The 27,581-nt window shown below is 41.2% G+C and overlaps 1 protein-coding gene across 1 annotated transcript in view; it reads left to right on the forward strand.

Moving 5' to 3' along the window:
- The first annotated feature begins 236 nt into the window (after positions 1 to 236).
- Positions 237 to 27,581, forward strand: part of FAM81A (family with sequence similarity 81 member A) — a 50,362-nt gene continuing 23,017 nt past the window's right edge. Inside the window, exons 1-3 of the mRNA XM_065872742.1 lie at positions 237 to 256; positions 1,787 to 2,060; positions 21,567 to 21,685. Of these exons, the coding sequence (XP_065728814.1) occupies positions 237 to 256; positions 1,787 to 2,060; positions 21,567 to 21,685 (413 nt within the window). The remainder of the gene's footprint in view (positions 257 to 1,786; positions 2,061 to 21,566; positions 21,686 to 27,581) is intronic.

The raw sequence follows: 27,581 nt of genomic DNA on the forward strand, positions 1-27,581 counted from the left end.
CTGTTTCTATTGTATATAAGATATAAGGTATTAATAATGTAATTGATCAGCATGGCAGCATAACTTTTGATCCCCTCAGTAAATTAATAATAAGCTTTAGAGGTCATTTAAGTTGTAGATATAAACCGTTAAATAATTTAATGCTTATTTTTTCAACAGATGTGAACTATTAAAAAGAAAATGGCCCAACGGAGCACTGTATTTCCTTCTCTTGTCACCGAGGAAAGGTATAATATATGGAAAATATGCATCTAAGGTATACTTTTTCTTTCCACCAATTCCATGAGGGCTGTTAGTGGGTGTGATCATTATAAAAGAAGCCTTGTGGCTGTTACATTATCCAACAATGACTTTTTTCGAGGGCAAGAGTAGTACTGTTGTGTCCCATCTCTGGCTTCTAAGTTGTTGGATACTGTGGACTATTCAGTGACCCTGACAGGTGGAGATTTCACAGTAGCCCTTCAGTACAGTTGCACTTCTGGTCAACAGTGAAATGCACCTCTGGAGGTTTGGGGGCTGATACCCCTGCTCACCCTTTTATTTATTTATTAAAAAAAATTTATTTGTTTGGTTGCACTGGGTCTTAGTTGCGGCAGGTGGGCTCGTTAGTTGAGGCACACGAACTTAGTTGCAGCATGCATGTGGGATTGAGTTCCCTGACCAGGGATTGAACTTGGGCCCCCTGCATTGGGAGCACAGAGTCTTAACCACTGCACCACCAGGGAAGTCCCCCTGCTAACCCTTTTATTTATTTTTATTTTTTAAAATAAACTTATTTCTTTATTTATTTATGGCTGTGTTGCGTCTTTGTTCTGCTCATGGGCTTTCTCTAGTTGCGGCGAGCGGGGGCTGCTCTTTGTTGCAGCGCATGGGCTTCTCATTGTGGTGGCTTCTCTTGTTGTGGAGCACAGGCTCTAGGCGCGCGAGCTTCAGTAGCTGTGGCACGCAGGCTCAGTAGTTGTGGCTCGTGGGCTTTAGAGCGCAGGCTCAGTAGTTGTGTGGCACAGGCTTGGTTGCTCCATGGCAGGTGGGATCTTCCTGGACCAAGGCTCACACCTGTGTCCCCTGCATTGGCAGGTGGAATCTTAACCACTGTGCCACCAGGAAAGTCCCTGCTAACCCTTTTAAATCAGAAGTGGCGTATCCATAGGCCAGAATTGGCTCATAGAAGTACATTGTTTGGCCTGGATCATCTTAAATACTTCTTTAATGAATTGTTAACATTTTAAGAAATCAGGCGACTTCACATACAAGCCTACATTTCCTGCCTCTTGTTGAAATATCACATGACCTGGAAATATGGATGTGCATTCCCAGATGGTCACTCATGGGTGGAGCAGAATTGTGGCCCCCTTTAGTTGAGGAATGCCCTGTCAGTTCTCCAAAGTCCCCACCATTCCCTAGTGTATTCTCTGTGGTATGCTTCACTCATTTATGTCCCCTGCCTGACCCTTGTAAGCATTTGAGTTTGTAGCCACTGCTTTAGAGGGAGGGAGGAGAAGGGCAGGTCCAGCAATTTTGTTAATAAGCTTTGATCTTTCAGCCTCCTGCTTTGGGAGGTCATGGAGCCCGCTACCAGCACACTTAACTCTCTGGGGACCATTGTTTAAAGTTGCTGCCTGGCTCACCAAGAAAACTCTTTGCGGGTAGAAACCCTACCTCAAATCCCCTTTAGCTTGTAGGGATAGATAATTTGCCTCTCCTTTTCTGGGAAGTCTTGAATCTGGCTTTAAAAATGACTGTTTCCCAATTGACAACCCTAACAATGTGGGGCTCCCTTCCGTAGGCGAGTTAGAACGATGCCCCGACACAGCCAGTCCCTGACCATGGCACCCTACTCATCCGTAAGCCTAGTGGAGCAACTGGAAGACAGGATCCTCTGCCACGAGAAAACCACGGCCGCCCTCGTGGAGCATGCCTTCCGGATCAAAGACGACATCGTCAACAGCTTGCAGAAAATGCAAAACAAAGGGGGAGGCGACCGCTTGGCCAGGCTTTTCTTGGAGGAGCACATCAGAAACATAACTGCCATAGTGAAGCAACTGAATCGGGATATCGAGGTAAGGCGTGTGGAAGTCAGGTGGGCTGCGTTCCTTTCCGCAGACCTGTTCCATGTCTAATGCCTCCCTCCCAAGCAGTACTGTGTTCAGACCAAAGCTGTCTGTCTTGTCTAGTCTTAAGGATTGCCAAGGAAACAGCTTGAACAAATATATTAAATGTATTCCAGTTTTTGATAGCAGTTACTGTCAGTGTTATTTGTGTTTAATCTCAATGTACCTTGCTGATTACTAAATCACTTTTGTTTTGTTCGGCTCTCAAGGGAAAGAGAGGAGAACCAGTCAAATGGTTTCCCTGTAATACCCTTCATGTAGCTGAAGACAGCTATTAAATCAATTACTAGGTCAGCCTTTGCTGCTTCCGATTAAATGTTTCTAGGTCATAGTGATTATATGTAATACAGTTTATTACTCAGACAATCTAGGGATGTGAATCGCTTCTTGGACTCCCTTTTATTGCTTTATTTTTCTCTAAAATGAACCCAATAAAAAGCCAATATTGTCTATTTTTAGAGTTTGTAAATATACTGCTTTTTATTGAGCAGTTGCAGGGACCACAGAATTTAATTCAGAAAGCTTAAGATCATTTAGGGCCTGGGCTAACGTCACTGAATAATGTCAGTATCCTACATGTGTAGTTTGAAAATGTATGAATAAGAGATATATGACTAGATTAAGGAAAATCTTTATTTCACATCATGGAGATTGTTTATTTTATTTTTTATTTTTTTTGGCTGGGCCACGCAGCTTGTGGCATGTTAGTTCCCCATCCAGGGATTGAACCCGCTCCCTCAGCAGTGAAAGCGTGGAGTCCTAACCACTGGACCACCAGGGAATTCCCTGGATATTGTACTTTAGTTATGCTTCCTGAAATCAAGACTCATTTATTTCCAATGTCAGATTTGTATTTATTTATATTAATAGCTTTATTGAGGTATAACTTAAAAGCCACAAAAATCCACCCATTGTAAGCGTACAGTTTGTGCAACCATCAACACAGTTCAGTTGTAAAACCTTTCAATCACTCTGCAAATTTATATAAGCCTGTTTGCCGATAATCCCTCCTTCCACCCCAGACCCAGGCAACCACTAATCTGCTTTCTGTCTCTGTAAGTAATTTGTCTTTTCTGAACATTTTGTATAAATGGAATCTTACAATCTGAAGTCTTTTGCATCCGGCTTCTTGCACTTAGCATAATCTTTTTGAGGTTCAGCCATGTTCTGGCATGTATCAATATTTCATTTATATTTATGTCCCAGTAGTATCCTATTGTATGGAGATGCAGCATTCCTTTTATCCACTCATTAGTTGACGGACATTTGGGTTGTTTCCAGTTTTTAGCTATTGTGAATAAAGCTGCTGTGACCATGTGTACACGTCTTTGTGTGGAGATATATTTTCATTTCTCTTGGGTAAATTGCTAGGCGTGGCCTTGCTGAGTCTTGCAGTAAGCTTGTGTTTAACTTTTTAAAACATAGCCAAACAATTTTCCAAAGTGGCCGTACCATTTTACAATCCTACCAGCAGTGTGTGAGGGTTCCAGTTTCTCCACATCCTCACCAACACTTGCTATTATGTCTTTTTGATTATAGTCATTAGAGTGGATGTGTAGTGGTATTTCGTTGCACTATTAATTTGCATTTCCCTAATGACTAATGATGTTGAGCACTTTTTCATGTCCTTATCAGTCCTTTGTGTGTCTTCTTTGGTAAAGTGTCTACTCGAGTCTTCTGCCCATTTTTAAACATTATTTTTTTATTGTGTGTAAGATATTTATCACTTTAACCATTTTAAAATGTACAGTTCATTGACATTAATGACATTCACAGTGTTGTATGCGACCATCACCACTATCGGTTTTCGAAACTTTTCGACTGTCCCAAACAGAAACGCTGTTCCCACTAAACAGTAATTCTCCATTCCACTCTCACCTCAAGCCCCAGGTGACCTCTGTTCTACTTTCTGTCTCTATGAATTTCCCTATTCTAGGTTTATCACATAAGTGCAATCACACAACATTTGCCCTTTTGTGTCTGGGTCATTTCACTTAGCGTACTGTTTTCAAGATTTATCCGTGTGGTAGCATGTGTCAGAATCCATTTTTTTTTAATTTAGTAATTTATTTATTTTTTATAAATTTATTTATTTAGTTTTGGCTGCGTTGGGTCTTCATTGCTGCACGCGGGTTTTCTCTAGTTGCGGCGAGCGGGGGCTACTCTTCGTTGCGGTGCGCGGGCTTCTCATTGCAGTGGCTTCTCTTGTTGCGGAGCACGGGCTCTAGGTGCGCGGGCTTCAGTAGTTGTGGCACATGGGCTCAGTAGTTGTGGTTCATGGGCTCTACAGCGCAGGCTCAGTAGTTGTGGCGCACGGGCTTAGTTGCTCCGCGGCATGTGGGCTCTTCCCGGACCAGGGCTCGAACCCGTGTTCCCTGAATTAGCAGGTGGATTCTTAACCACTGTGCCACCAGGGGAGTCCCAGAGTCCATTTTTATATTAGGTTATTTGTCTTGTTATTGAGTTGTAAATTTTCTTTATATAGTCTAAATACAGGTCCCTTATCAGATATGTGATTTGCAAAATATTTTCTCCCATTCTTTGGCTTGTATTTTCATTCTTCCAATGGTGTCTTTTGAAGCACAAATTTTAATGAAGTCCAGCTTATCAGGTTCTTTTATGGTTTCTATTTTTGGTGTTATGTCTTAAGAACTGTTTGCTTAACCCAAGGTCACAAGGCTTTTCTGCTCTGTTTACTTAAAAAGTTAATTTTAGTTTTTGCCTTTAGGTTTATGATCCATTTTGAGTTATTTTTCATGTATGAAGTGAGATTAAAGATCTAAGTTAGATTTTCCTTGAATATCATATGAAAAACATTTATCATTTTCCCATTTGTCCCTTTGTTAAAAAAGAATGGATCATAAAATTTAAGGGTTAATTTCTAAATTCCTTTGATCTTTATGGCTTTCCTATGGTAATACCACATTGCCTTAATTTCTAGCTTTAGAGAAATCATGATTTCATATCATTTTGAAATCATGTAGTGTAAGTCCTCCAACTTTGCTCTTTTTTTCAACATTGTTTCAGCTCTCCTAGGTCCTTTGCATTTTCATATAGATTTTAGGATTAGCTCATCAGTTTCTATAAAAAGCCTGCTGAGATTTTGACAGAGACTGCTTTGAATGAGATCAATTTGGGGAGAATTTCTATCTTAATATTGAGTCTTTGATTGTTTCAAAGAATCAATTCTTGGTTTTATTATCTTTTCCTATTTGCTTTTTTGTTTTATATTTCATTGCTTTCAATTCTATATTGTTTCCTTTTTCTCTGCTTGCTTTAGTTTGTTTTTCTTTTTCTGGTTTCTTAACGTGGAAACTTAGGGAATTGGTTTGAGATCTTTCTTCTTTTCTGATAGTGGTGTTTAAAGCCATAATGTGTCCTCTAAGCACTGCTTTGGCTGCTTCCATGAGTTTTGGTATGTTGTGTTTTTGTTTTCATTCAGTTCAAAATATTAAAGTTTCCCTTGTGGTTTCTTTTTTTGGTGCATGTGTTACTTAGAAGTGTGTTATTTAATTTCCAGATGTTGGGGTTTCCCCAAACTTATTTCTGTTGTGAATCTCTAATTTAATTTCACGTGGGCAGAGAACATACTTTGTATATTTTTAATCTCTTTAAATTTATCGAGACTCTTCTTCAGTGATTGAAATATCCAGTTTTTATTGTTGAATTGTCTATTGCTCCTTTCAGTTCTGTCAGTTTCACTTCATGTATTTTGGGGCTTTGTTGTTACGTGTGTATACATTTATAACGTGTATATTTTCCTGAGGTAGTGATTCTTCTGTCATTATAAGATGTGTCTCTTTATCTCTAGTAATATTTCTTGTCTTAAAGTCTATTTTGTCTGATAATAATATAGCTATTCTGGCTCTTTTGTGGCTGCTGTTTGCATAGTTGATTTCCTTTTTTGATGATTCTCACTCAGCTTATACCTAAGTGAGGTCCTAGTGTACCACATGATTAACAATTTTCACTGTCCTTTCAGATTACCGCATACACTTTACTAAGGACAGAGATTTACTCAGATTTGTACTCTAATTGAAGTACATTTGTCTTCAGGGTTCTAAAATTTCTGGTCTATCCTTCTTTTGATGTTTAAAGAAAAGGACCATATGTTTGTTATAAGGGGATGTCATGGATCTTTGTTGCTTTGGTGACTGATGGCATCTATTCCAATTTCTTTGGGTCATAGCAATTTTATTTCCCTTTGGAGCTTGAAATCTGTGAAGAGTGTTCCAATGAGAGGCGTGCCATCCCTGCAGCTGTACCTGTAGGATGCTGGGCAGTGGTTCCTGCTGCCTGGACCCTAGGAAATTTCTTTTCTCTCTTTTTTTTTTTTTTTTTGATGTGGACCAATTTCAAAGTCTTTATTGAATTTGTTACAATATTTTATGTTTTGGTTTTTTTTGGCCATGAGGCATGTGGGATCTTAGCTCCCCAACCAGGGATCAAACCCATACCCGCTGCATTGGAAGGCAAAGTCTTAACTACTGGACCGCCAGGGAAGTCCCAGAACTACCTTTCGTGTCTTTTTCTCAGTCTGGATCCCCAGCTACCCTGTTGATTGTGTGAACTTCTCCCCTATATCCTTCCAATAAATTCCAGATTTTCCCATTAAGTTAGCCGGAGTCAGGTTCAATTGCCGGCAGCCAAAGAACTCTAATGGTATCCAGGGGGCATAGAACGCTTAAGAGATTGCTGTAGATAATTTACTTGTTTTTGGAAGGTGGTGTCTATATTTGGAATGATCTTTCCAGTTTTATATTTGAGTGCTAAAGCAATTTTATCCCAGAGGCTGAATAACTTGGCAACCCCAAGTTGACACCTTCACAAAATTAAAAAACCCCAACTTAAACATTTCAGTTTTGAAAAGAGAGATATATTAGGGGGCTGATAGCCCTGCTGCACTCAAATCTAGAGAGGGTGATAGATAAAATCAAAGTGATTGGGGATAAATAATGATTCTCAGATTCCTGTTCCCTCCACCAGTGGCAAGAAATGTGTCACAAAAAAATGCAAACACCCCTATGTTTCATGTTAGAAGGTAGTGTGACCTCCCCATTTCTCTATGGGTACTCTGCTGGGTTCTCTTTGTTTATGTGGGTGGTGGACAGACCAGAGACTGGAGACAGTCTATTCCACATTGCTGTCCTCAGGTCAAAGCAGAGAGTGTAACTCTACCCTTAGAAAGCTCTGGACTGAATTTTTTCTGTCCCCGTAAGACGGGATAGTGCTTTAGCTGCAGCTGTGGGATCTGGGGAATAACTTTCCCTTTGTACTAATCCAATCATCAGAACCATTTAAAATATATAATTTACAACCTCAGCTGAGCCCTCAGAGCTGTTGAAAAGTTCCTTCATTCTAGGAAGCCCTCGCTACCAGTTCCCTCCCTGGCCCCAGTTCTTTTTCCCTTAATGTATCCTGGGCACCCAGCACTTGATGCTGTTACCGTAGTATTTACTGAATAGGACTGACATTGTTTCTTTGCAAGTCTGTATCCCCTGATAGAATGGGAGCCCTTCAAAAAAGAAAAGGGTGGGATAGGGAGGGTGGGAGGGAGACGCAAGAGGGAGGGGATATGGGGATATAGGTATACGTATAAGCTGATACACTTTGTTATACAGCAGAAACTAACACAACATTGTAAAGCAATTATACTCTAATAAAGATGTTTAAAAAAAAAAGAAAGGAGCTTTGTCTTACTCATCTTCACATTGTCCAGCACAATGTTTAGAGCAAAATGCCATGAATGCTTGTTAAGTGAATAAATGCCTATTTCAGACTGAAGCCCATTGCAGATCTTATGGTAGCAAAAAGAACTAGAAGAGACTCTGAGGTCATTTGTGCAAACTGCATCCTTTTCAGATGAGGTATCCTAGGCCCAGGGAAGTGAAGAGACTTCTCTGAGATCTCAAGGCCAGTAAGTGGCAGTGCTGAGACGAAACCCAGACTGTTAAACTCCAAAGATAAGCTCCTTTCACTTTTCTACTTTGCCTCTTGGAAGCTCCTCTAGAACCCCGATCTTAGGTAACCAACTCTCAAATGTGACAGGCAGTGCTATTCAGTCATTCTTTGCTTTCTGAGTATTTCTACTCCCTCAGGAAGAATTTCTTCATGAAACTAGGTAATTAAAGCTTTAGTTCTCACTGAGTTCTCCCCTGCCCCCTCATTCCTTTGGTGTGAGTTCATTGAACTGCTTAGATAATTACAGTTAATAGCAAACATACCTAGGAATCCAAAGTCATTAGTCATTTAGGCTTTTGCTAATTATTTTTCTTTAAGATGTGTTTTTAACGCGATTTTTCTGTCATGTGTATTTAAGACGATTTTTAAATAATTTAAAATGCAGTGAGTTTTTCCATCTGAAACACATTTTATGTCATGATTATTCTTCCCTTAACCAGACAGCACTCTTGCATTTACATATATTTTTGGAGTGTGCAATTTGCAAATGAGTAGATGATTTCCGTTGTAGAGAGGGAAGTCTGAGTAAAATCTAATTCTGGAAAAAAATTTACTTTGCATATATGAGCATTTACTTTTTTGTAACTGGTAATAATTATATATCATTATAAAGTAACAGAAGAAAGTTTGGAAATTTAATAGACTTTTTTATGAAACACTAATTACATAGTTTTATATGTATTGTGAGCCTAAGCATGTTTACCCAAACATAACCAAAATGAGGATGCTTAATGAGACATCAGAATTGTCACATTGTAGCCAAACTGTTGAAATGAAATCATGGTGTAGATTAAAAGTACTAAAAGGAAGTCTTTATATATAAGCAATATAAAATGAGGAGGGTGGATGTTATGCAAAGGCAATATGCATATTTAAAGCAAAGAGATGTGAAGATACTCAAATTGTATTTAAATGATATGAAAGGTGTATTTTTTGTCTATAGATTCTTAATGAATTTCTTCTGTAAATTGCCTGGTTTTTAGGTTATTTTCATGACTGGTTTACACTGGTTTTTCAGTTCACTCAGTAAAATTTTACTGGGTGTTTGTTTTGTAAAAATCTGTCCCTGCAGGTGATTTTGTATTATAAAACTAAAGCTGAGACCATTCTTGACATGTACAGCTCAGTCGAGGCTCCTGATAGAGCTAGTCGAATTGAGATACGTTAATACTATATCTTGGTAAATTTGCCTCAGTAAGTCTTTACGGTTATCACGTGGCTCTGTACACGGTTATATACAGGAAGACAAGTAAAATACATTGTCAAACCACTAGCCTATGTGATCCTCAAGAACTAGAGCTGAGTCTTAATTTTTCCATTTTTAGCATCTACACAGTACAGTGTCTAGCACATTGTAGGAGCTCAAGAAGTCTTTCATAATCAAAGGCTCTGGGGTCCTTGGTTCTTCGAGAATCCTGTAGTTATTGCCCGTATTCTGTCAGCAGATTCCAGTGTCAAAACAGATGACTCTGTGGGCTAGTGTCTAGTAGGTGCTTGATAAATGTTGAATGAAAGAATCTATTGTTTTAATACATCCCGACTCATTGTCTCCATTGGCAGTTTGCCTTGCTATGTGGAGTATGTTATCAATTATTTATTCCTCAGAAACTTTCCACAAATTATCATTATCATTATAAATTCAAAAGAGGTAATGTAGTCAACTATGAATTATACACGTCTGGATTATCCATACTGCCTTTGATTTAAGCTCATATCAGCCCCTGGGAGCCGAATCCTGGTAAGCAGTCCATGGCTCTTTTGTGGGGTAAGCTTTCCCTTTCGTGCCAGTTTGATGGCTTAGGGAAGTGGTTGGGACCCCCATGTCCCCTTGGGGCTTTCAACCTGTCTTTGGCCAGGGTCTGCTACCCAGCTGATTAGAATCTGCAGACCTACTCTTGGTTTCCATGTGCTCAGGCTTCATGATGTCCGGCTGGCTTGGGGTGTTGGCTTTGTCTTAGGTGGGAAATGGGAAAAATGTATCAAACCCTCATCTAATTGACTAGATTACACATAATTTTCTAGCTTAATAATTTGCCAATGGGCTGTTGAAGAGTTTGCTGAACTCAAGTGATATGTGCAGAGTCGGGCCTTATTGGCAAGTCACAGCAGAGGTGTGGACCATAATGTTAACGTATAGTTGGACGGACAGACGGGAACTTGGTTCAGTGTGAATCTAGCACTGTCAACGAGGAGAGAATCTTAGCTATTGGACCTCATATAGTTACCTAAAAAAGGAATTTCAGCCTGCAGCTACATGATCTTGTCCCATTGGAACAGGTATATTAGCAGAGGGACTTTGATGATTATCGTGTGTATTAGTCCGAGACCGCCAAAGAAATAGAACCAATAAATAGGATATATTTACTATAAGGTATTGGCTCACATGATTATGGAGACTGAGGAGTTCCACCATCTGCCATCTGCCATCTGGAGAACAGGAAAGCCGGTGGTGTAATTCCAAGGCCTGAGAGCCAGAGAACCAATAGTGTAGATTCCACTCCAGGTCTGAAGACCCGAGACCCAGGAGCGCTGAGGGCTGGAGAACATCAGTGTCCCAGCTTAGTCAGGCAGAAAGCGAATTCCACCTTCCTTCCCCCTTTTTTTTTTTTCTATTATGACACTCAGTGTATTGGATGATGCCTCCTCACATTGGGGAGGGCCTTCTGCTTTTACTAAGTTCACCGATTCAAATGCTAATCTCTTCTGGAAACACCCTCACAGACACACCCAGGAATAATGTTTATCCAGCTGTCTGGGGACCCCATGGCCCAGTTAAGCTGACATATCATTAACTATGGATAATGATCCAATTTTTTTTTTTTTTTTCTTTTAACTCTACCTGCTAGACTTGGCTTGTCATGTGGCTTGACTCTAGGGGGAGAAGGTAGTGAATGGAGTTTGAATATTTGTTGAGTTCTGAATATTTGATAGAAGTTTTTCCGAAGTAAATTAACAAGTTGGTGTTTAGGTGTCTGCCCTGTCTCTAATACATTTCAGCTTGTCTGACTCCATCTTTGAGGGCCTGAGCAGCTCCAGCCACCAGCTAGATAAGAGTCTCTGAGCCTTCAGTGTAGATGATCAAATCCTGGAACGTGGAGCTAAAATAATTGACAAATTACTCAGCTGCCTGCTGGGAGCCAGGCCTTATTTAGAGGCACTGGGGCTAAAGTAGCGACCCAGGCATGCAAGGCCCCTCTTTCAGGCCTGCTGTACATTCTGCAGGGCTTATAGGAGTAAACCCTAAGTAGCCGAGGTAATTTCAGCCTAAGTCCAGGGCTCTGATGAGATAGTATGATGGAGAGTGATTGTGGGGCTATTTTAGGAAGGGTGATGGGGGTCTAAGGTGACATGTGAACTGAGACTGGGGTGACAGAAGGACCAGCCAAGCCGAGGTGGTGGTGTTGGGGCAGGAGACACACAGAGAAGAGAACATACCAGAGAAAAGGCTCGGCAGCTTCCAAGGCCATAAGGCGGAAGAAGCTTGGCATGTTGGAGGAGCAGAAAGAGGACCAATGGAACTGTAGTGTCATTGGTGGTGGTGGTGGGGTGATGGGAAGCCATTATTTAATTTTAAGCAAAAGAATTTAGAGAATTCATTCATATGCTTGGTGCTGCCGATACACTAGTGAATAAAACAGATTAAAAACCCTTGTCCTCGTGTTGCTTATGGACTGATTTGTGTTTCAGAAAGATCACTCTGGCTGCTGCCTGGAGAAGGGAATGTAGGGAAGCAAGAACAGAGGCAGGGAGACAGGCTGGGGGTGTCCAGAACGGCTTGGATTAGGGAGTCAGGGTGGAGATGGGGAGAGGTGGATGGATTCAGGATCTGTCTTGGAGGTCAAGCTGATAGGACTTCCTGCATGTTGGCGTTAGAGAGACTTCTGTTTAGGACTTGGCAAGTGTTAGGGACCCCTTGAATATCCAGGTGGAAATGCCAAGAAGGCAGTTGATATATGAGGCTGGAACTCTGGGGCGTTTGAAGTGCTAGTGTGAAGATTAAAAATCTATGTAAGAAGATGCTGTCTTATAAGGCCCCCTGTCCTACTGTAATTGGGCCCTTCTCCATGTGATATTGGAGTCACACTTTCATTTTCAAATCCTCACAAATCCAGGAAGAGTTGAAGAAGGAGAAGCATGGAGGGCTGTTTCTTCTTGGTCATCCCTAGGCAACCCTAGCCTGTCTGGGTGGTGAGGTCCCTGGGTGTGGGTCCTCATCACCTTTGCATAAATGGCATGATAGAATGCTATGAGGCTCACACAGTGGTGCCATTTCCTACTGCCTCTGGGAAGGAATCTTCCTTAAAGATAGGCCCTATATTAGAAAAAATAAATGAAGACCCGGGACATCACTTTTTCAAGGGGGCCGGCCTCTTCTCTGTGCTCATGTGGGTTTAGGCCACGCACTTTCCACCCTGTAGTCTCAACTGCTGCAGCTGAGCTTCCTGAAGGCAGGCCTGGTGCACAGCACATAGTAGGCCTACAGAAAAGAGTTTCTTGAATTGAATTGGCAATAATGGAGAGTTGATGATATACTTTGGGTTGTAACCTTTTTAAAGTAAACATATCATGATGATTAATCGTCCCAAAATGACAAATTAGGAAATGTTTCTGGCTTTACAGAGGGATTGTATTTCTAAGGCTTCATCATAGAATTCCTTTAAATAGTAACCACTCTGATCTCTCTGTGCTATATGTATATGTATAGCTGATTCACTTTGTTATAAAGCAGAAATTAACACACAATTGTAAAGCAATTGTACTCCAATAAAGATGTTAAAAAATAAGTAAATAAAATAAAGTGACATCCTTCAGATTAAAAAAAAAATAGTAACCTCTCTAATGCCTTCTCCTTTCACATAACTTTTCAGTAATGTGAATATTATGTTAAGTTCAGACACAATTCTTTTCTGTATTACTCAAAGAAAGCACTTCTAATTTAATATCTTATTCATCTCCATAAGAATTCTGAAAGATAAATGGGCTTTTCTTATTTCTAAGCAGTAAAACACACATACATATGCATACTTTTTTTTCTGGCTTTAAAAGTAGTGTAAGCCCATTGTGGAAAATACAAAAAAGAGGAATCAACCGTAATCTAACCCTAGAGATAAGCAAGTCATTAATATTCTAGTATGATTTTTTATGTACCTTATACAGAGCTGGAATCACACTGTGTATTTATTTTGCACCCTTTCTTTTTGCTTACTATTAAATTGTACATATTTTCTCTTGTTTATAAAAGCTCGCCATGAACCTCTTACTGGTGCGTAATAATGTACCATGCAGATACCTTGTAAAATACTTGGTATATGCATCACACTGTGAAGGCATCTTTGTGCATTCATTTTTGTCATTCATCTTATTATTTGCTTTATGATTAATTTCAAGAACTAGAGTTACAGGGTCAAAGGTTATAAACATTATGAATATATTTTGAAGGATCATACTCTGGAAAAGTTGTATTGTGAAGGGCCAACTGTGCATTTTCAATTTTTGATATGCATTTTAATATTATAAATTTAAAGTGTTTCCTTCTTTAATACATGGAAATGGTATGATTTTAAAAGTTTTTTCGTCTAAATTTTTTTTTTAATTAATTAATTTTATTTATTTATTTTTGGCTGTGTTGGGTCTTCATTACTGCGTGCAGGCTTTCTCTAGTTGCGGCGAGCGGGGGCTACTCTTCATTGTGATGCGCAGGCTTCTCATTGCGGTGGCTTCTCGTCGCGGAGCACAGGCTCTAGGCGTGCGGGCTTCAGTAGTTGTGGCACACGGGCTCAGTAGTTGTGGCTTGCGGGCTCTAGAGTGCAGGCTCATTAGTTGTGCACGGGCTTAGTTGCTCCGTGGCATGTGGGATCTTCCCGGACCAGGGCTCGAACCCGTGTCTCCTGTGTTGGCGGGCGGGTTCTTAACCACTGCGCCGCCAGCAAGGACTAAAAGTTTTAATAATAGACTTTATTTGTTTAGAGCCTCTTTAGGTTCACAGCAAAACTGAGCAGAAAGAGCAGGGTTCCCATATACATACTCCCAGTCCCCACAAAGGTACAGCCTTCCCCACTATCCTTATCTGCGGCACAGTGGTGCATTATAATGATATGGTTTTTATTTCCTGTTTCTTTGCTTGTAGAAAGGTTGAACTTTTTTTAAAATTTTATCTTTTTTCAATGGTTATTTTCCACTTATCGTTTTATTTTTTTAATTTATGTATTTTTTGATGTGGACCTTTTTTTTTTTTTTTGCGGTACGCGGGCCTCTCACTATTGTGGCCTTTCCCGTTGCGGAGCATAGGCTCCGGACGCACAGGCTTAGCGGCCATGGCTCACGGGCCTAGCCGCTCTGCGGCATGTGGGATCTTCCCAGACTGGGGCACGAGCCCGTGTCCCCTGCATCGGCAGGCGGACTCTCAACCACTGTGCCACCAGGGAAGCCCCTGATGTGGACCATTTTTAAAGTCTTTATTGAATTTGTTACAATATTGCTTCTGTTTTTTAATGTCTTTTTTTTTTTTTGTCTGCACTGGGTCTTTGTTGCTGCGTGCAGGCTTTCTCTAGTTGCGGTGAGCGGAGCTACTCTTTGTTGCAGTACACAGGCTTCTCATTGTGGTGGCTTCTTTTGTTGCGGAGCACAGGCTCTAGGCACACGGGCTTCAATACTTGTGGCTCAAGGGTTCTAGAGCGCAGGCTCAGTAGTTGTGGCGCACGGGCTTAATTGCTCTGCGGCATGTGGGATCTTCCCGGGCCAGGGCTCGAACCTGTGTCCCCTGCATTGGCAGGCGGGTTCTTAACCACTGTGCCACCAGGGAAGTCCTATTGCTTCTGTTTTATGTTTTGGTTTTTTGGCCATGAGGCATGTGGGATATTAGCCAAACCTGACCAGGTGATCGAACCCACAACCCCTGCATTAGAAGGCGAAGTCTTAACCACTGAACCACCAGGGAATTCCCAGAAAGGTTGAACCTTTTAAAAAATGTGTTGTTTAATTATTTTTAGCACCTGTTTGGTGAATTGCTCTTCATGGTCTTTGCTTAGTGATTTTTTTGACTGAGAAACAACTCGGATGAAATGATTGGTTGGAGCCTTTGTCATTTCTCCAGTGTCTAATGCAGTGTTTCTCCAGGAGTGGTCTGCGGACCATGACCATCTGCATTTCTGGGCCCATTCCCTCGCTTTGATTCCCTGGGAGTAGGGCCCAGGAACCTGTGTGTTTAACAAGCCACTTGGGGATCCTTACACACCCCAAAGGTGGTTGAGAACCCATGGTCTTGAGCCTTATTATAAACAAAGATTTGAAGCATTATGTACAAAAAAATAAGTATTACTTTCTATTAACTGACAAATAAGCGTTATTTCCTATTAAAAGAGAAAGAGCTCCCCTTTGCCTTCTCATCAGTGGGAGTGTCAGAACCAGATTAGTCAGATCTCAAGTTTTCTTGCAAGAGTGTGTTCCAATGACTAACGTTTTATCACTCACAGGTGATTGTAACTGGTTTGCATTCTTCTATTCTGTTGAGCAGGTTCATTCAGAAAACGCTGGAAACTACAGCAAATAACAGATAGGTCTAGCAGTTCCAAATTCCTTCCAGTGAAATTTTTTTACTGTCACTGTCAGTATCACTCCGTCAATGGTGACTCCAGCCAGGTTTCCAGTAAGGAAAACACAGAATCCTCACATTCCTCATTTCTGCTTTTTACAAGGAAGTTTGAAAATCCTAAAAAACTGTATATAAGTGTACTATTCTGCATATATGTTATACTTAAAAAATAGTTGATAGTGGAACTTCCCTGGCCATCCAGTGGTTAAGACTCCATGCTTCCACTGTAGGGGGCACGGGTTTGATCCCTGGTTGGGGAACTAAGGTCCTGCATGCTGCACAGCATGGCCGATAAATAAATAAATAAAAATTAAAAGTATAGTTGATAGAAGGGAGCACAAAAACGATTTATGCAAGCATAAATCTATCGTCTAATAGGGCTTCCCCATTCAATTGCAAATTGGACTGCAAATTGACAGTATACCGGAAATCATCTAACTTCTAGAAATGGTAACGAGTAGCTACACGTGAATGTATCTTTAAACCTCTAGATTGGTGCAGGAGGTGATAGGAAGGTAGTGGCTTAGTGTGCCTTCTTCCCTATTCCCAGTTCCAGTGCCAGCTTCCTGAACAGCTGGGATGGGCAGGCAGGAAGGCCTGGTGGAGCCAGCAGAGACCTGGCTGGGGAGAGCCTGGGAGACAGGTCCTTGACGCCATGGTTTAGGAGTAGGAGAGAGAAGGCCGGTCTCACTGGCCTTGTTCACCATGTGTCTGAGCTGGTCTCCTGTCCTTAACGAGGTGGAGGCAGGCGAGGAGGGGCTGTAGAGATGGGCTGTGTCCCCGTTGGCTCCAGGCTGGGAGGGCTGCAGAGAGAAGGACACAGAGATGCTTCCTCCCGGCACCTCACCTGGACCCTGGCTCTGTGCTCTCATCGGCTGCACCTCCAGCTCATAAGCTCCTTCCATTACACCTAGGACTACCTACTTAATCTCACTCCAATGAGTGGAGAACAAAAAGAAACATCACACTTAAGTGGGCCCAGCAGCCAGAGGGAGGAAGAATAAGCATAGCCCTTAGAACAGACCCAAATGAAATAGGAAACAGGTGGCCCTTGCATGAAAAATAATTAGGGTATGTTATGGCCTGAATGTTTGTGTCCCCTCCCCCAAATTCATGTTTGAAGCTCTGACCCCCAATGTGATGGTATTTAGCGGTGGGGCCTTTGGGTGGTGACTAGGTTTAGGATGAGGTCATGGGGGTGGGCCCTTATGATGGGATTAGTGCTCTTATAAGAAGAGAAAGAGAGACCAGAGCTTCCTCTTTCTGGCACGTGAGGACATGGTGAGAAGGCAACAGTCTGCAAGCTAGGAAGAGAGCCCTCATAGGACACGACCATGCTGGCACCTGGATCTTAGAGTTCCTAGCCTTCAGAACTGCAAGAAAGAAACGTTTTTTGTTTATGAGTCACTCAGTCTGTGGTGTTTTGTTACAATAGCTCCAACTGAGTAATAAGACAGAGTGCTTAAGGAGATCCAGGTACAACGTAAAATTTCTTCCTTGAACTTAAATTTTTAAAAGTCAGTAGATGATCTAGAGGCAAGGATGGTTACTTTTATGAATTGAATTAGTTACCCACAAGACAAAGTAGAAGAAGTGCTGAAACATCAGTGCCAGATACAAAGAGACGGAAACCATGGGGGAAAAGATACAAGACTTAGAGGACAGATCCAGGACACCCAGCGTGTGAATAATAGGAATTCCAGAAGGAGACAAAGAAACAAAGGGAAAAGAAAAACCAATAATTACATAGAAGAAGAAAATTTACCCAAGTTGAAAATAAATCTGAGACTACAGTTTGAAGTGTTCAATGAGTTCTAGGTAGAATCGAATTTTTTAAAAAAGAATCCACAATTAGGTACATTCTGATAAAAATCCTGAACTCTAAAGATGGAAAACAAGCATCTAGGCATAAGGAGCCAAGGTGCTTTCAGAGGAAAAAGCATCAGACTTCCTGTCAGCTTCAAAGTTCACTGGGAGAGATGGCCTTTAGGTCAAGAATTTCATACCCTTTCAGTTTATCACCCATCCTTCAGAGCGAGGGAGGACGATATTAGACATGGCAGGTATCCAGAGAGTCTTTCATCCAGGTGCCTAGTCTGAGGAAAATGCTAGAGGAAGGACTCTAACCAACACACAGAGACTATGCACAGAGACCCTAAGATAGGGGAAAATGAAAAGGAGAAGCACAAAGGTAATTGGTGATCCTTAGAAAAAGACTTGTCATTTCATGTAAATGGATATAGATAAATGCCTGGGACTGGGTAACAGAGTGCTAAAAAAAGAAGAAGAAGAAAAAGATAATTGAAAAAGAAGGGCCCTTCTACAAGCAAAATTCTAATTGTATCCCAACTAGAAGTATTGAGTTATTTTAGCAACGCCTAGTTGGCGTGGGGAAAAGCAAGACGGGGAGAAAAGTAAAAATCCTTCCACATAAATCATCTGGGGTTGAAGGATGAAGGAGGGTGGGTGTGAATGTGCTAAATAAGTGTCTCGCGTGGAGGAGAGGGGTGCTGTGCAGGGATAGAGCCTGGAGTAGGTGCGTACATGGTTATAAATGTTGGGAAAGGGGAGGTAGCCGTTCATGGACTAGCAATGGCCAGAACATTCCCCAGTTAACAAGGGGAGAAAAGGCAATGAACGGTAACCTGATTAAACCAGTCAAAATAGGGAAAAGGAGAAGGGAAACAACAACAAAAACACCGTAAATTGTAACTCTAAAGTGAGATGTAACAACAGCGTCCTACTGTGTAGCACAGGGAACTATATTCAATATTCTGTGACAAACCATAATGGGAAAGAATATGAAAAAGAATATATATTTCTCTATATAAAGAATATATATATCTCTGTAGATACATATATAGATATATATAATGTATAGCTGAGTCACTTTGCCGCACAGAAGAAATTAACACAACATCGTAAATCAACAATACTTCAGTAAAATTGAAAAAAAAGAAAGTGAGATGGAAGGACGAATGAAAATATAAGGTAGCATACTGTCATGATTGAGAGCACAGTCCGTGGAGCCAAGCTCCTGGTGCAAATCCCAGCTCCCTCAGGCATTGCCTGTGGCTTTGGGCAAGTTACTTGATCACATAGAGATTTCACCACCTGTGAAATGGGGATAATAATAATCTCTCCTTCATAGCGTTTTGTGAGAATTAAACCAGTTATCATACCTATAGCACTTAGAACAGTGTCTGGTGTATAGTTAGACCAAGCAGATATTTGCTTTATTATTTATAAAGTATAGTAGCAATGTTAATAGTAGGTAAGATGAAACTGAATGTTACAAGCACTAAATCAGATGAAAAAGTTATTATATAATGGCTGTGGCCACTTTGATCATAAATCTGTATGTCCAAATAAAATGGCAGATAAATATGTAAAGTAAACAGCATTAAAAATGTAAGCAGACCTTGATGAAAGTATCTTACAGTGTAAGAATTCATAACACCTCTTCATCGTTGGAGTGATCTAGTAGACAAAAATAAATAAATAAGTCAGCAAACTCAATCTAATACGCAACATTGAACCTTTTGTTCCTTGAATAGTTTTTTCATGAAACTTTTGAAAAATCAGTCATGTGCCACAAAGCAAACCACAATACATTCAAAAAATTAAATATATTACAGATCATATTTTTGATCATAAGCCAGTACAGTTAGAAATAAATAGTAAAAATGATAGAAAAAAATCTCCTTGAAAATGAAGAAATACAATTCTAAGTAATCTTTAGATACCTAGATATCCTTAGACCAAAGAGGAATTCAAAACTGAAATTAAAACAATAAAAAAGAAAACACTTCGCACACAACCCGTGGACACAGAAAATACTGTACTAAAATGAAAATGTCAGGGCTTCCCTGGTGGCGCAGTGGTTGAGAGTCCGCCTGCCGATGCAGGGGACACGGGTTCGTGCCCCGGTCCGGGAAGATCTCACATGCCGCCGAGTGGCTGGGCCTGTGAGCCATGGCCGCTGAGCCTGCGCGTCCAGAGCCTGTGCTCCGCAACGGGAGAGGCCACAACAGTGAGAGGCCCGCGTACCGCAAAAAAAAAAAAAAAAAAAAAAAAGAGGAAATGTCTTCATTATTAAGGAAGAAATAGTTAAAGTAAAGGAACTTGGTACTCATCTTTTAAAATAACAACAACAAAAAACAAAACGAAAGCAAAAGAGAATAGATACTCAAGTTGACATCAGGCAAATCGGAAATTTTTAAAAAAATGGCTGAAAGGGAAACCATACGAGAAATCAAAAGCTTTCTCTTTGAAAAGAAGGAGAGACTTCCCCGGTGGCGCAGTGGTTAAAAACCCACCTGCCAGTGCAGGGGACATGGGTTCAAGCCCTGGTATGGGAAGATCCCACATGCCGTGGAGTAACTAAGCCTGTGCACCACAACTACTGAGCCTGTGTGCCACAACTACTGAAGCCCGCACACCTAGAGCCCGTGCTCCACAACAAGAGAAGCCACCACACTGTTGGTGAGAAGCAACCACACAGTGGCCAGCGTACTACAACGAAGAGTAGCCCCTGCTCGCTGCAACTAGAGAAAGCCTGTGAGCAGCAATGAAGACCCAATGCGGCCAGATAAATAATTAAATACATTTATTTAGAAAAAAAAGAAGGAGAGAGTGTGGTAATGGGGTGGCGGGAATGTGGAGGACAGAATACAGGGAGAGGAGGAGGGAGGGGGAAAGGAGGCGCTGAGCAAAAGGATAAGGAAATGTTCAAAGAAACGTCTGATGCGAACTTTTGCTTTTGAGGGGTCTCCTGTAACCTAGGACTTGGGTTTTCATATCTGTCTGTGTGTCCTTAGTGCTTCTGTCTCAGATTCTTTGCTGGTTTGGCAGGCACCATTGCAGCGTGGTTATGAGCTTGGATTCTCGAGCCAGGCTGCCTGGGTCAGTCCCAGCTAGCCACTTGCTCCCCAGGTGATGTTGGGTTTATCAGTTCAGTTGTTGGTGCCTCACTTCCTGGTCTATAGCACAGGTCTCCTGAGAGTACCTCCCTCACAGGGCGCTGTGTGGATTTGTGCATGTCAGCGTGGATCGCAGCCCTGGGCTCCTCCCAGGACATGCTCAATAAATACCACAGATGCCCCCTTCATCTCCATCATTCCTTTGCAGATTTCCCAGGATGGATGCTCCACAAGTTCATGCTTTTGTGTTGGGTCATACCATCTTCCAGTAGTTCTGCTTTCATTTAATGTCTTTTCTCTGAGACACATTCTACCATTCCAGTACTGTATAAATGTTGTTACGAATAGGTACTAGAAAGAATCATTAGCATTTGCTGTATTTACCATGTACTAGGCATTGTGCTAAGTGCTTTGTACGCATTATCTTATGTAATGTTCCCATAAAGTGGCCTTAAGAGTATAATCACCATTACTATCAACAGATGAGGAGAAGGAAGCTCAGAAAACTTGAGACACTTTCCCAGGATCACACAGCTGGAGGGACTGGAATTTGGGCCTCTTTGTCTGATGCCCTCTTCCCCGCCTTTTTCTTGATTTATTATTTCCCAGATTTAGGGATCGTTCGCCTAAAACAATGACTATTAAAAAGCACCCTGGCGCGGGGTAAGACCTCTGAACTGTGCTCCACGAGTCCAGGCTTCTAGTCTCAGCTTTGCCTCTTCCTGCAGCGGGACCTCCATCAAGTCACCTGACATCTGAGTCTCAGTGTTTTTACTGGTAAATGCAGGGCCTTGGTCCAAGTGTCATCTCTGAGGTCTCTCTTATAAGCCCCTGGTTCTCCATGTATATCAGGTGACTATTACAAAGGAGCCTCTTCTGAAAGGAGTTGAACATTCTTGTTTTTACCAAAAGCGTAAAATGCTTCTGTGGCAGCATGTGAATTCCCGGATGACTCCGTTAGTGTTTTTGTGTGTTGCTCAGGTACTCCAGGAGCAGATCCGCGCCCGGGACAACATTAGCTATGGAACAAATTCTGCCTTAAAGACTCTGGAGATGCGGCAACTCTCCGGCCTGGGAGATCTCCGGGGACGAGTGGCCAGGTAGGTGGTCAGATGTTTGCACCTCTATGTATCAGGAGCGAGTTTTCATCAACTCCATTTTAGTGGGGAATATATTCGTGGAGCCCCAAAGCAAATCCTTTGCTTCTTCTAGTACATCCTCTCCTTTGCCCATAAAATGTAGCAGTGGCAGTTAGACCTTGTTTTGAGCAGCCCTGATTTCTTGTGCTTCTGTAGTTGGAGCTGTGTGTGCAGGAGTCGATGAGGGGAGGGCTCAGTTGACCTCAGTAATTTGCTAGGTTAATGTTATGTTTACTGAGCCCAATAATACACAGTTGGGACTTATAGTTTGTGTGTCTTTTTAAAATTTCACTTTTCTTGTCATTCATTTTTATTTTATTTTCTGAAAGTATTGGTCCATGGTAGATTGTACATTTGAAAAAGAGATCCTTCCCCTCAGGTAGGAGGAAGAGTGCTGTTCTAGGCACTCAGTACTGAAAGGGTGCCCCATGGACCAGTAACGTCCCTGTCACCTGGGAGCTTGCTGGAGGTGCAGAATCTCTAAAGAGTTTGCAGGCCTCTTCTGCTCTCTCTTGCTGTCAAGGGTCAAGCAGGAGTGTACACAGGAGCTGTGGAGATAATACGGGATTCAAATCATCTTGAGGCGAGAATGAAAGTGGCCTGCAAAGGGTGGGAGGGGGAAAAGGGGACCCACAGGATCCAAGGCCTCTTTGGGATGTTAGGGGGTATTTGTGCAGACAACACACGAAGAGCCCTGAATATTTGGCCTGTGTATTTGGGTCCACTGGATGAACATCTGTCTCACAGCAGAGGGCTCCTGGTTCTACTCTTGTGTGATTTTCTGTCCTCAGCTGGGTGAACTCCAGTCTCAGTATGGCCCTTGGTGAGAGATACCCCGTTGACCCCCTTACCTCTCTCTACCCTCGCACTGTACCTTTCAGCAGTAATCCACTGCTTGCTGTTCCCTGAATGGGCCATGCTCTCCTATATCTGTGCCTTTGCACATGCTGTTCTTGTACCTAGCATGCCTTTTCCCTTTCTTTTCTAACTTCTAGTCAGCCTTGAAAATTCAGCCTCCTCCAGGAAGTCTTCTCAGGTACCCCACTCTCTGTTCTATTGAGTCTCTCTGTTGTCTTGGGGTGGAGTACCGCATCTTTTATTTTTGTACCTTCAGTGCATAGAACAGTCTCTGGAAAACAGTAGGTACTCAATAAATGTTTGTTTGGATGAATTAATGATTTGGAAAAATCACTGTAATTGGACTGAGAAAACTTGAATCTTTTCTGTGGAGATCAGCTGAAACGAAACCCCAGCTCTGTTACACCTCTCAGAACTATGAGGAGTTGAGGAGCTTCAGAGCTACAAGGCAGAGTAAGAACTTCAGGAGAACTTTGGAAATTTTCGTCGTCACTTGAGTTGCAGATGAAGATTAAGTGAGGCGATATATGTAAGAGGCTTAGTGTGTGCATGGGATGGAGTGAATATAGAGCAAATGGGACCTATTATTGTCTCAGGAGCAGCTGCAGTGAAATTATCCTCGTAATACTGGTTCTAATTACAAAATTTTGAAATACTTTCAGGCATTTTACATTTTTCTTCTGCAGTTTCTTACTAACTTCTCTACCCAGCTTGTTCTTTCTCTGTAAACAAATGCCTTTTTACTCCGAAACAATTAAAAACAAAACATGTTGGAAGCACCACATATTTTTGCTTTGTTTTGTGGCTATATTCATCTTTTTCCTGGAACGCTAATGAGACTTTGTTGAAACAAACTCATGGGAAATAAAAATTCCTTGGCAAAGTTTCGGTTTTCTTGCATTAATTATATGATGGTGTTGAAAGGCTATGAACTTTTACAGTGATAGTCTTAATGACTAGGCTGCAACATTATTTCAGGTTTTATCTTATAGTGTTCATGGATCCATTGGTGAAGTAATTGATAGGAAACAGGTCCTGATTCCTCCGTGGAGATCCAGCTGGAAAGGGCAAAGGCAAATTATCTATGGAGGTGACAGACATCGCTACCCCACTAAGCAGAACACACCCTAAACAGGACTGTCTCGGAGAGTTTCCTACCCCTCCCTAACGCAGAGCTCAGAGTTCAGCTTTCCTGTTCCTAACGAGACATTTGGTCCATTTTTTGGCTTATCATCTTCATTTGTCCAAGACTCAGTGGCTTCATCCGCTTTCCTCTATGAGGTCTGTTTGGATGGTGTCAGAGCCTTAGAGGAGAAATACCTGTGTACTGAGGCAGGTGTGCAAGTTCCCTCAGGGTAAGCAAGTCCCGGTGTAAAGAAAAAAATAGATAAATTGGATATCATCAAGTTAAAGGTTTTTGGCCATTATAAATAATGCTGTTTTGAACATTCACGTACAAGTTTGTATGGTCATATGTTTTCATTTCTCTTGGATGTGTATACCTAGGAGTATAGTTGTTGAGTAATATGGTAACTCTGTATTTTACCCTTTGAGGAACAGAACAGCCAGACTGTTTTCCAAAGTGGCTGCACCATTTTATGTTGCCAGCAGCAGCGTATGAGGCTCTGGTTTCTACACCTCCTCTTCCACACGTGTTATATGTCTTTTTGATTATAGCCAAGCTAGTGAGTGTGAAGTGGCATCTTACTGTGGTTTTGATTTGCATTTCCCTAATAACTAAAGGTGGTGAACATCATTTAATGTACTTATTGGTCATCTGTATATTTTCTTTGGAGAACTGTTTATTCAGATCCTTTGCCCCTTCTCAAATTGAGGGTTTTTTTTTTTTTTAATTATTGAGTTGTAGTAGTTCTTTATATAGTCTAGATACAATTCTCTTGTCAGATAGCTGATTTGAAAAAAAATTCCCCCATTCTAAGGGTTTTCTTTTTATGTTCTTGATTGGGTCTGCTTGGTTCTTTAAAAAAAAAATTCTGTCTCTTTATTGGTATTCTCTGCTTGATGAGACATTGGCAGTATCTCTTCCTTTACTTTTTTTTTTGTGTGTGTGGTATACGGGCCTCTCACTGCTGTGGCCTTTCCCGTCGCGGAGCACAGACTCCGGAGGCGCAGGCTCAGTGGCCATGGCTCACGGGCCCAGCCGCTCCGCGGCATGTGGGATCTTCCCGGACCCGGGGCACGAACCCATGTCCCCTGCATCGGCAGGTGGACTCTCAATCACTGCGCCATTCTACTAGAGAATGGAGTTCTCTAGTAGGTCTGTGTATCCCCGATATAATTCTTTTTTTAAAAATTGACAAATAGTTGATTTACAATATCATGCTACTTTTAGGTGTACAGTACAGTGAGATATATATATATATATATATATATATATATTCTTTTTCAGATTCTTTTTCCTTATAGGTTATTACAAAATATTCAGTATAATTCCCTGTGCTATATAGTAGGTCCTTGTTGGTTATCTCTTTTATATATAGTAGTGTGTATATGTCATGTTCTGCTGTTTTTGACAATGTCCTGGGATGTAAATTTCTATGTAGTCTGATTCAATTAAATTATTGCCAGCACTTAAGGGCTTAATGATGTATACATACAATAATTATATATATAATTATTATTATTATATGGAAGATGAGCAACTTAATGTTTTAAGTGTCATTGCCATTTTTTTTTCAATTTACATTAGCTTTATTGCTGTTGATTGAAAGAGATCAAGCTGGAACTAGAGATATTTCCTACGAATGTCATTCACTACAATTTAATAACTAGCAGAAAGCAAAACAAAGAAACCCCCAAAACCCAAAGCACTCTGTCAGTGGTTATGCAGGGACGGGCACCTAGGAATTTAAGTTGATATAGTTGTAAGATGTGCTTCTATATCATGGAACTTCTTGATAATGCCAATATTTTGTTAGGCCATGGATAACACCCATGTTGGAGGCTTAGATTATGATACAGTAGTCCCAAGGGAATACATTCCAAGACTCCCAGTGGATGCCTGAAACCAAGGATAGCACTGAACCCTATATATACTATGATTTTTCCTATACGTACATCCCTATGGTAAAGTTTAATTTATAAAGTAAGTAAGAGATTAACAATAATTAATAATAAAATAGAAAATTATAGCAATTTACTATAACGAATGTTATGTGAATGTGGTCTCTCTGTCAAAATGTCTTATTGTACTGTATTCACCTATATAAGGTTGCAAGATTATAAAATGCCGAGGTGAAGAGATAAAGTAAGGCATTATGTAAGTGTCATTGCCTTTTCTATGCCATACGCCACCATCTCATGAGCTGTAAGAGAAGATCTGCCTAAGCATGGTGCCCAAATCATGTCTGTTGCTAGACCTTCGGGTCTCTGTTCTGGACTTCTGACCACCTCCCTGCCATCATTGATCAGATAGCCAAGTGATAGAGTCATTCTGCCACCCGACGGCCACAACCAAGAACTGTACCTGGGAGATAACAGCTGCCCAAAGATCCGAAAAGGGAAAATTTGCAATGAGTGCATTATTGGTTCATCTATAATATAACTTCAGGATGAAACAGGACAACTGGTCAGATTCATTGCAAATTCTTGTCTAACTAAAGCGCCTGAGTCACATACGCAGCTATATTCGAGCCCCAAGTCTGCCTTTTATGAGTGTGTTTCTAGAAAAGAGAAGAATGATGTCTTTGATTCACTACTAGCTGAGAGAGTAATATTGCTTATCCTTTTTTCTTATATATATATTTGAAATAATTTTAAACTCATAGAAAACTTGCAAGATTTACCAAGTGTTAGCATTTTACTTACTCTATCATTATTACAAGTAACTTACTCTATTATTCTTTTTAAACGAAATTTTTTCCTGAAACATTTGAGAATACATTGTTATTAACCTAAGAAAACCACAGTTGATTTCACTGTGTATATTTCCTGACGGGAGGCTTTGGTATCACACCCCGTGTCCCTCCCTGCATCCCCTGCCTACCCTGCCCTTGTACTTATGAAGGAACAGAAATGGTATATGCTTGTGATAAACAGTCAGAAATACTATGAAATACATGAAGTAGAAGAATGGAGGCTCACCAGCTCCTAGCTCTGTTTTACTTCTTAGAGGTAATTAATGTTAACAGTTTGGTATCTGTCCTTTTAGACTCTTCTCATACATAATTATAAGATAATTTATCACTACGGTAATGTAATGATTTGCAGTGTAATAATTACCTAACAGTGGGATTTTAATTTTACAAGGTATTCTACATGCTATTCTGCCACTTGTTTCGACGTAACAATATACTGTGGGCCTCCTTCTTGTGTGCACACAAATGTGACGTACTTTTTAATTGGATAGAGAGTATTCTGCTATATGTATGTACCATGTTTGAACGTATTTAGCCACTCCTGTATTAATGGAAATTTATGTAGTAGTATTTGTGTTTCCAAGTGAGACAAAATATAAAAGCCAAGCTATAGCTAGTGCAAACGTGTGAGCCATGAGCTTCGGGATCATTCTGAGACTTTTCAAGTAACTTCTTCAAACATAGTCCCTTGAACAGCTGTGTAAAGATGGTGAACTGGTCTGATGGAGTGATACCTGACAGTTTCTAGCCAATAATCTTCTATTTGGATTGGAAAATAATGCCTTTCTATAGTATGTTAAAACCTCAGATTTCCCCAAATACGATTTAAATAATGTTTTGCTTAAAAATTGTGAACTCAAAATTTAAAAGAAGGGTATTTGGTGGTGTTTTTTTTTTTTTTTTTTTTTTGCAGTACGCGGGCTTCTCACTGCCGTGGCCTCTCCCATCGCGGAGCACAGGCTCTGGACGCGCAGGCCCAGCGGCCACGGCCCACGGGCCCAGCCGCTCCGCGGCACGCGGGATCCTCCCAGACCGGGGCACGAACCCGCGTCCCCTGCACCGGCAGGCGGACCCTCAACCACTGCGCCACCAGGGAAGCCCTGGTGGTGTTTTTAACCAGC

Source organism: Phocoena phocoena, chromosome 2 (assembly GCF_963924675.1).
Source record: "Phocoena phocoena chromosome 2, mPhoPho1.1, whole genome shotgun sequence".
Classification (NCBI taxonomy): domain Eukaryota; kingdom Metazoa; phylum Chordata; class Mammalia; order Artiodactyla; family Phocoenidae; genus Phocoena; species Phocoena phocoena.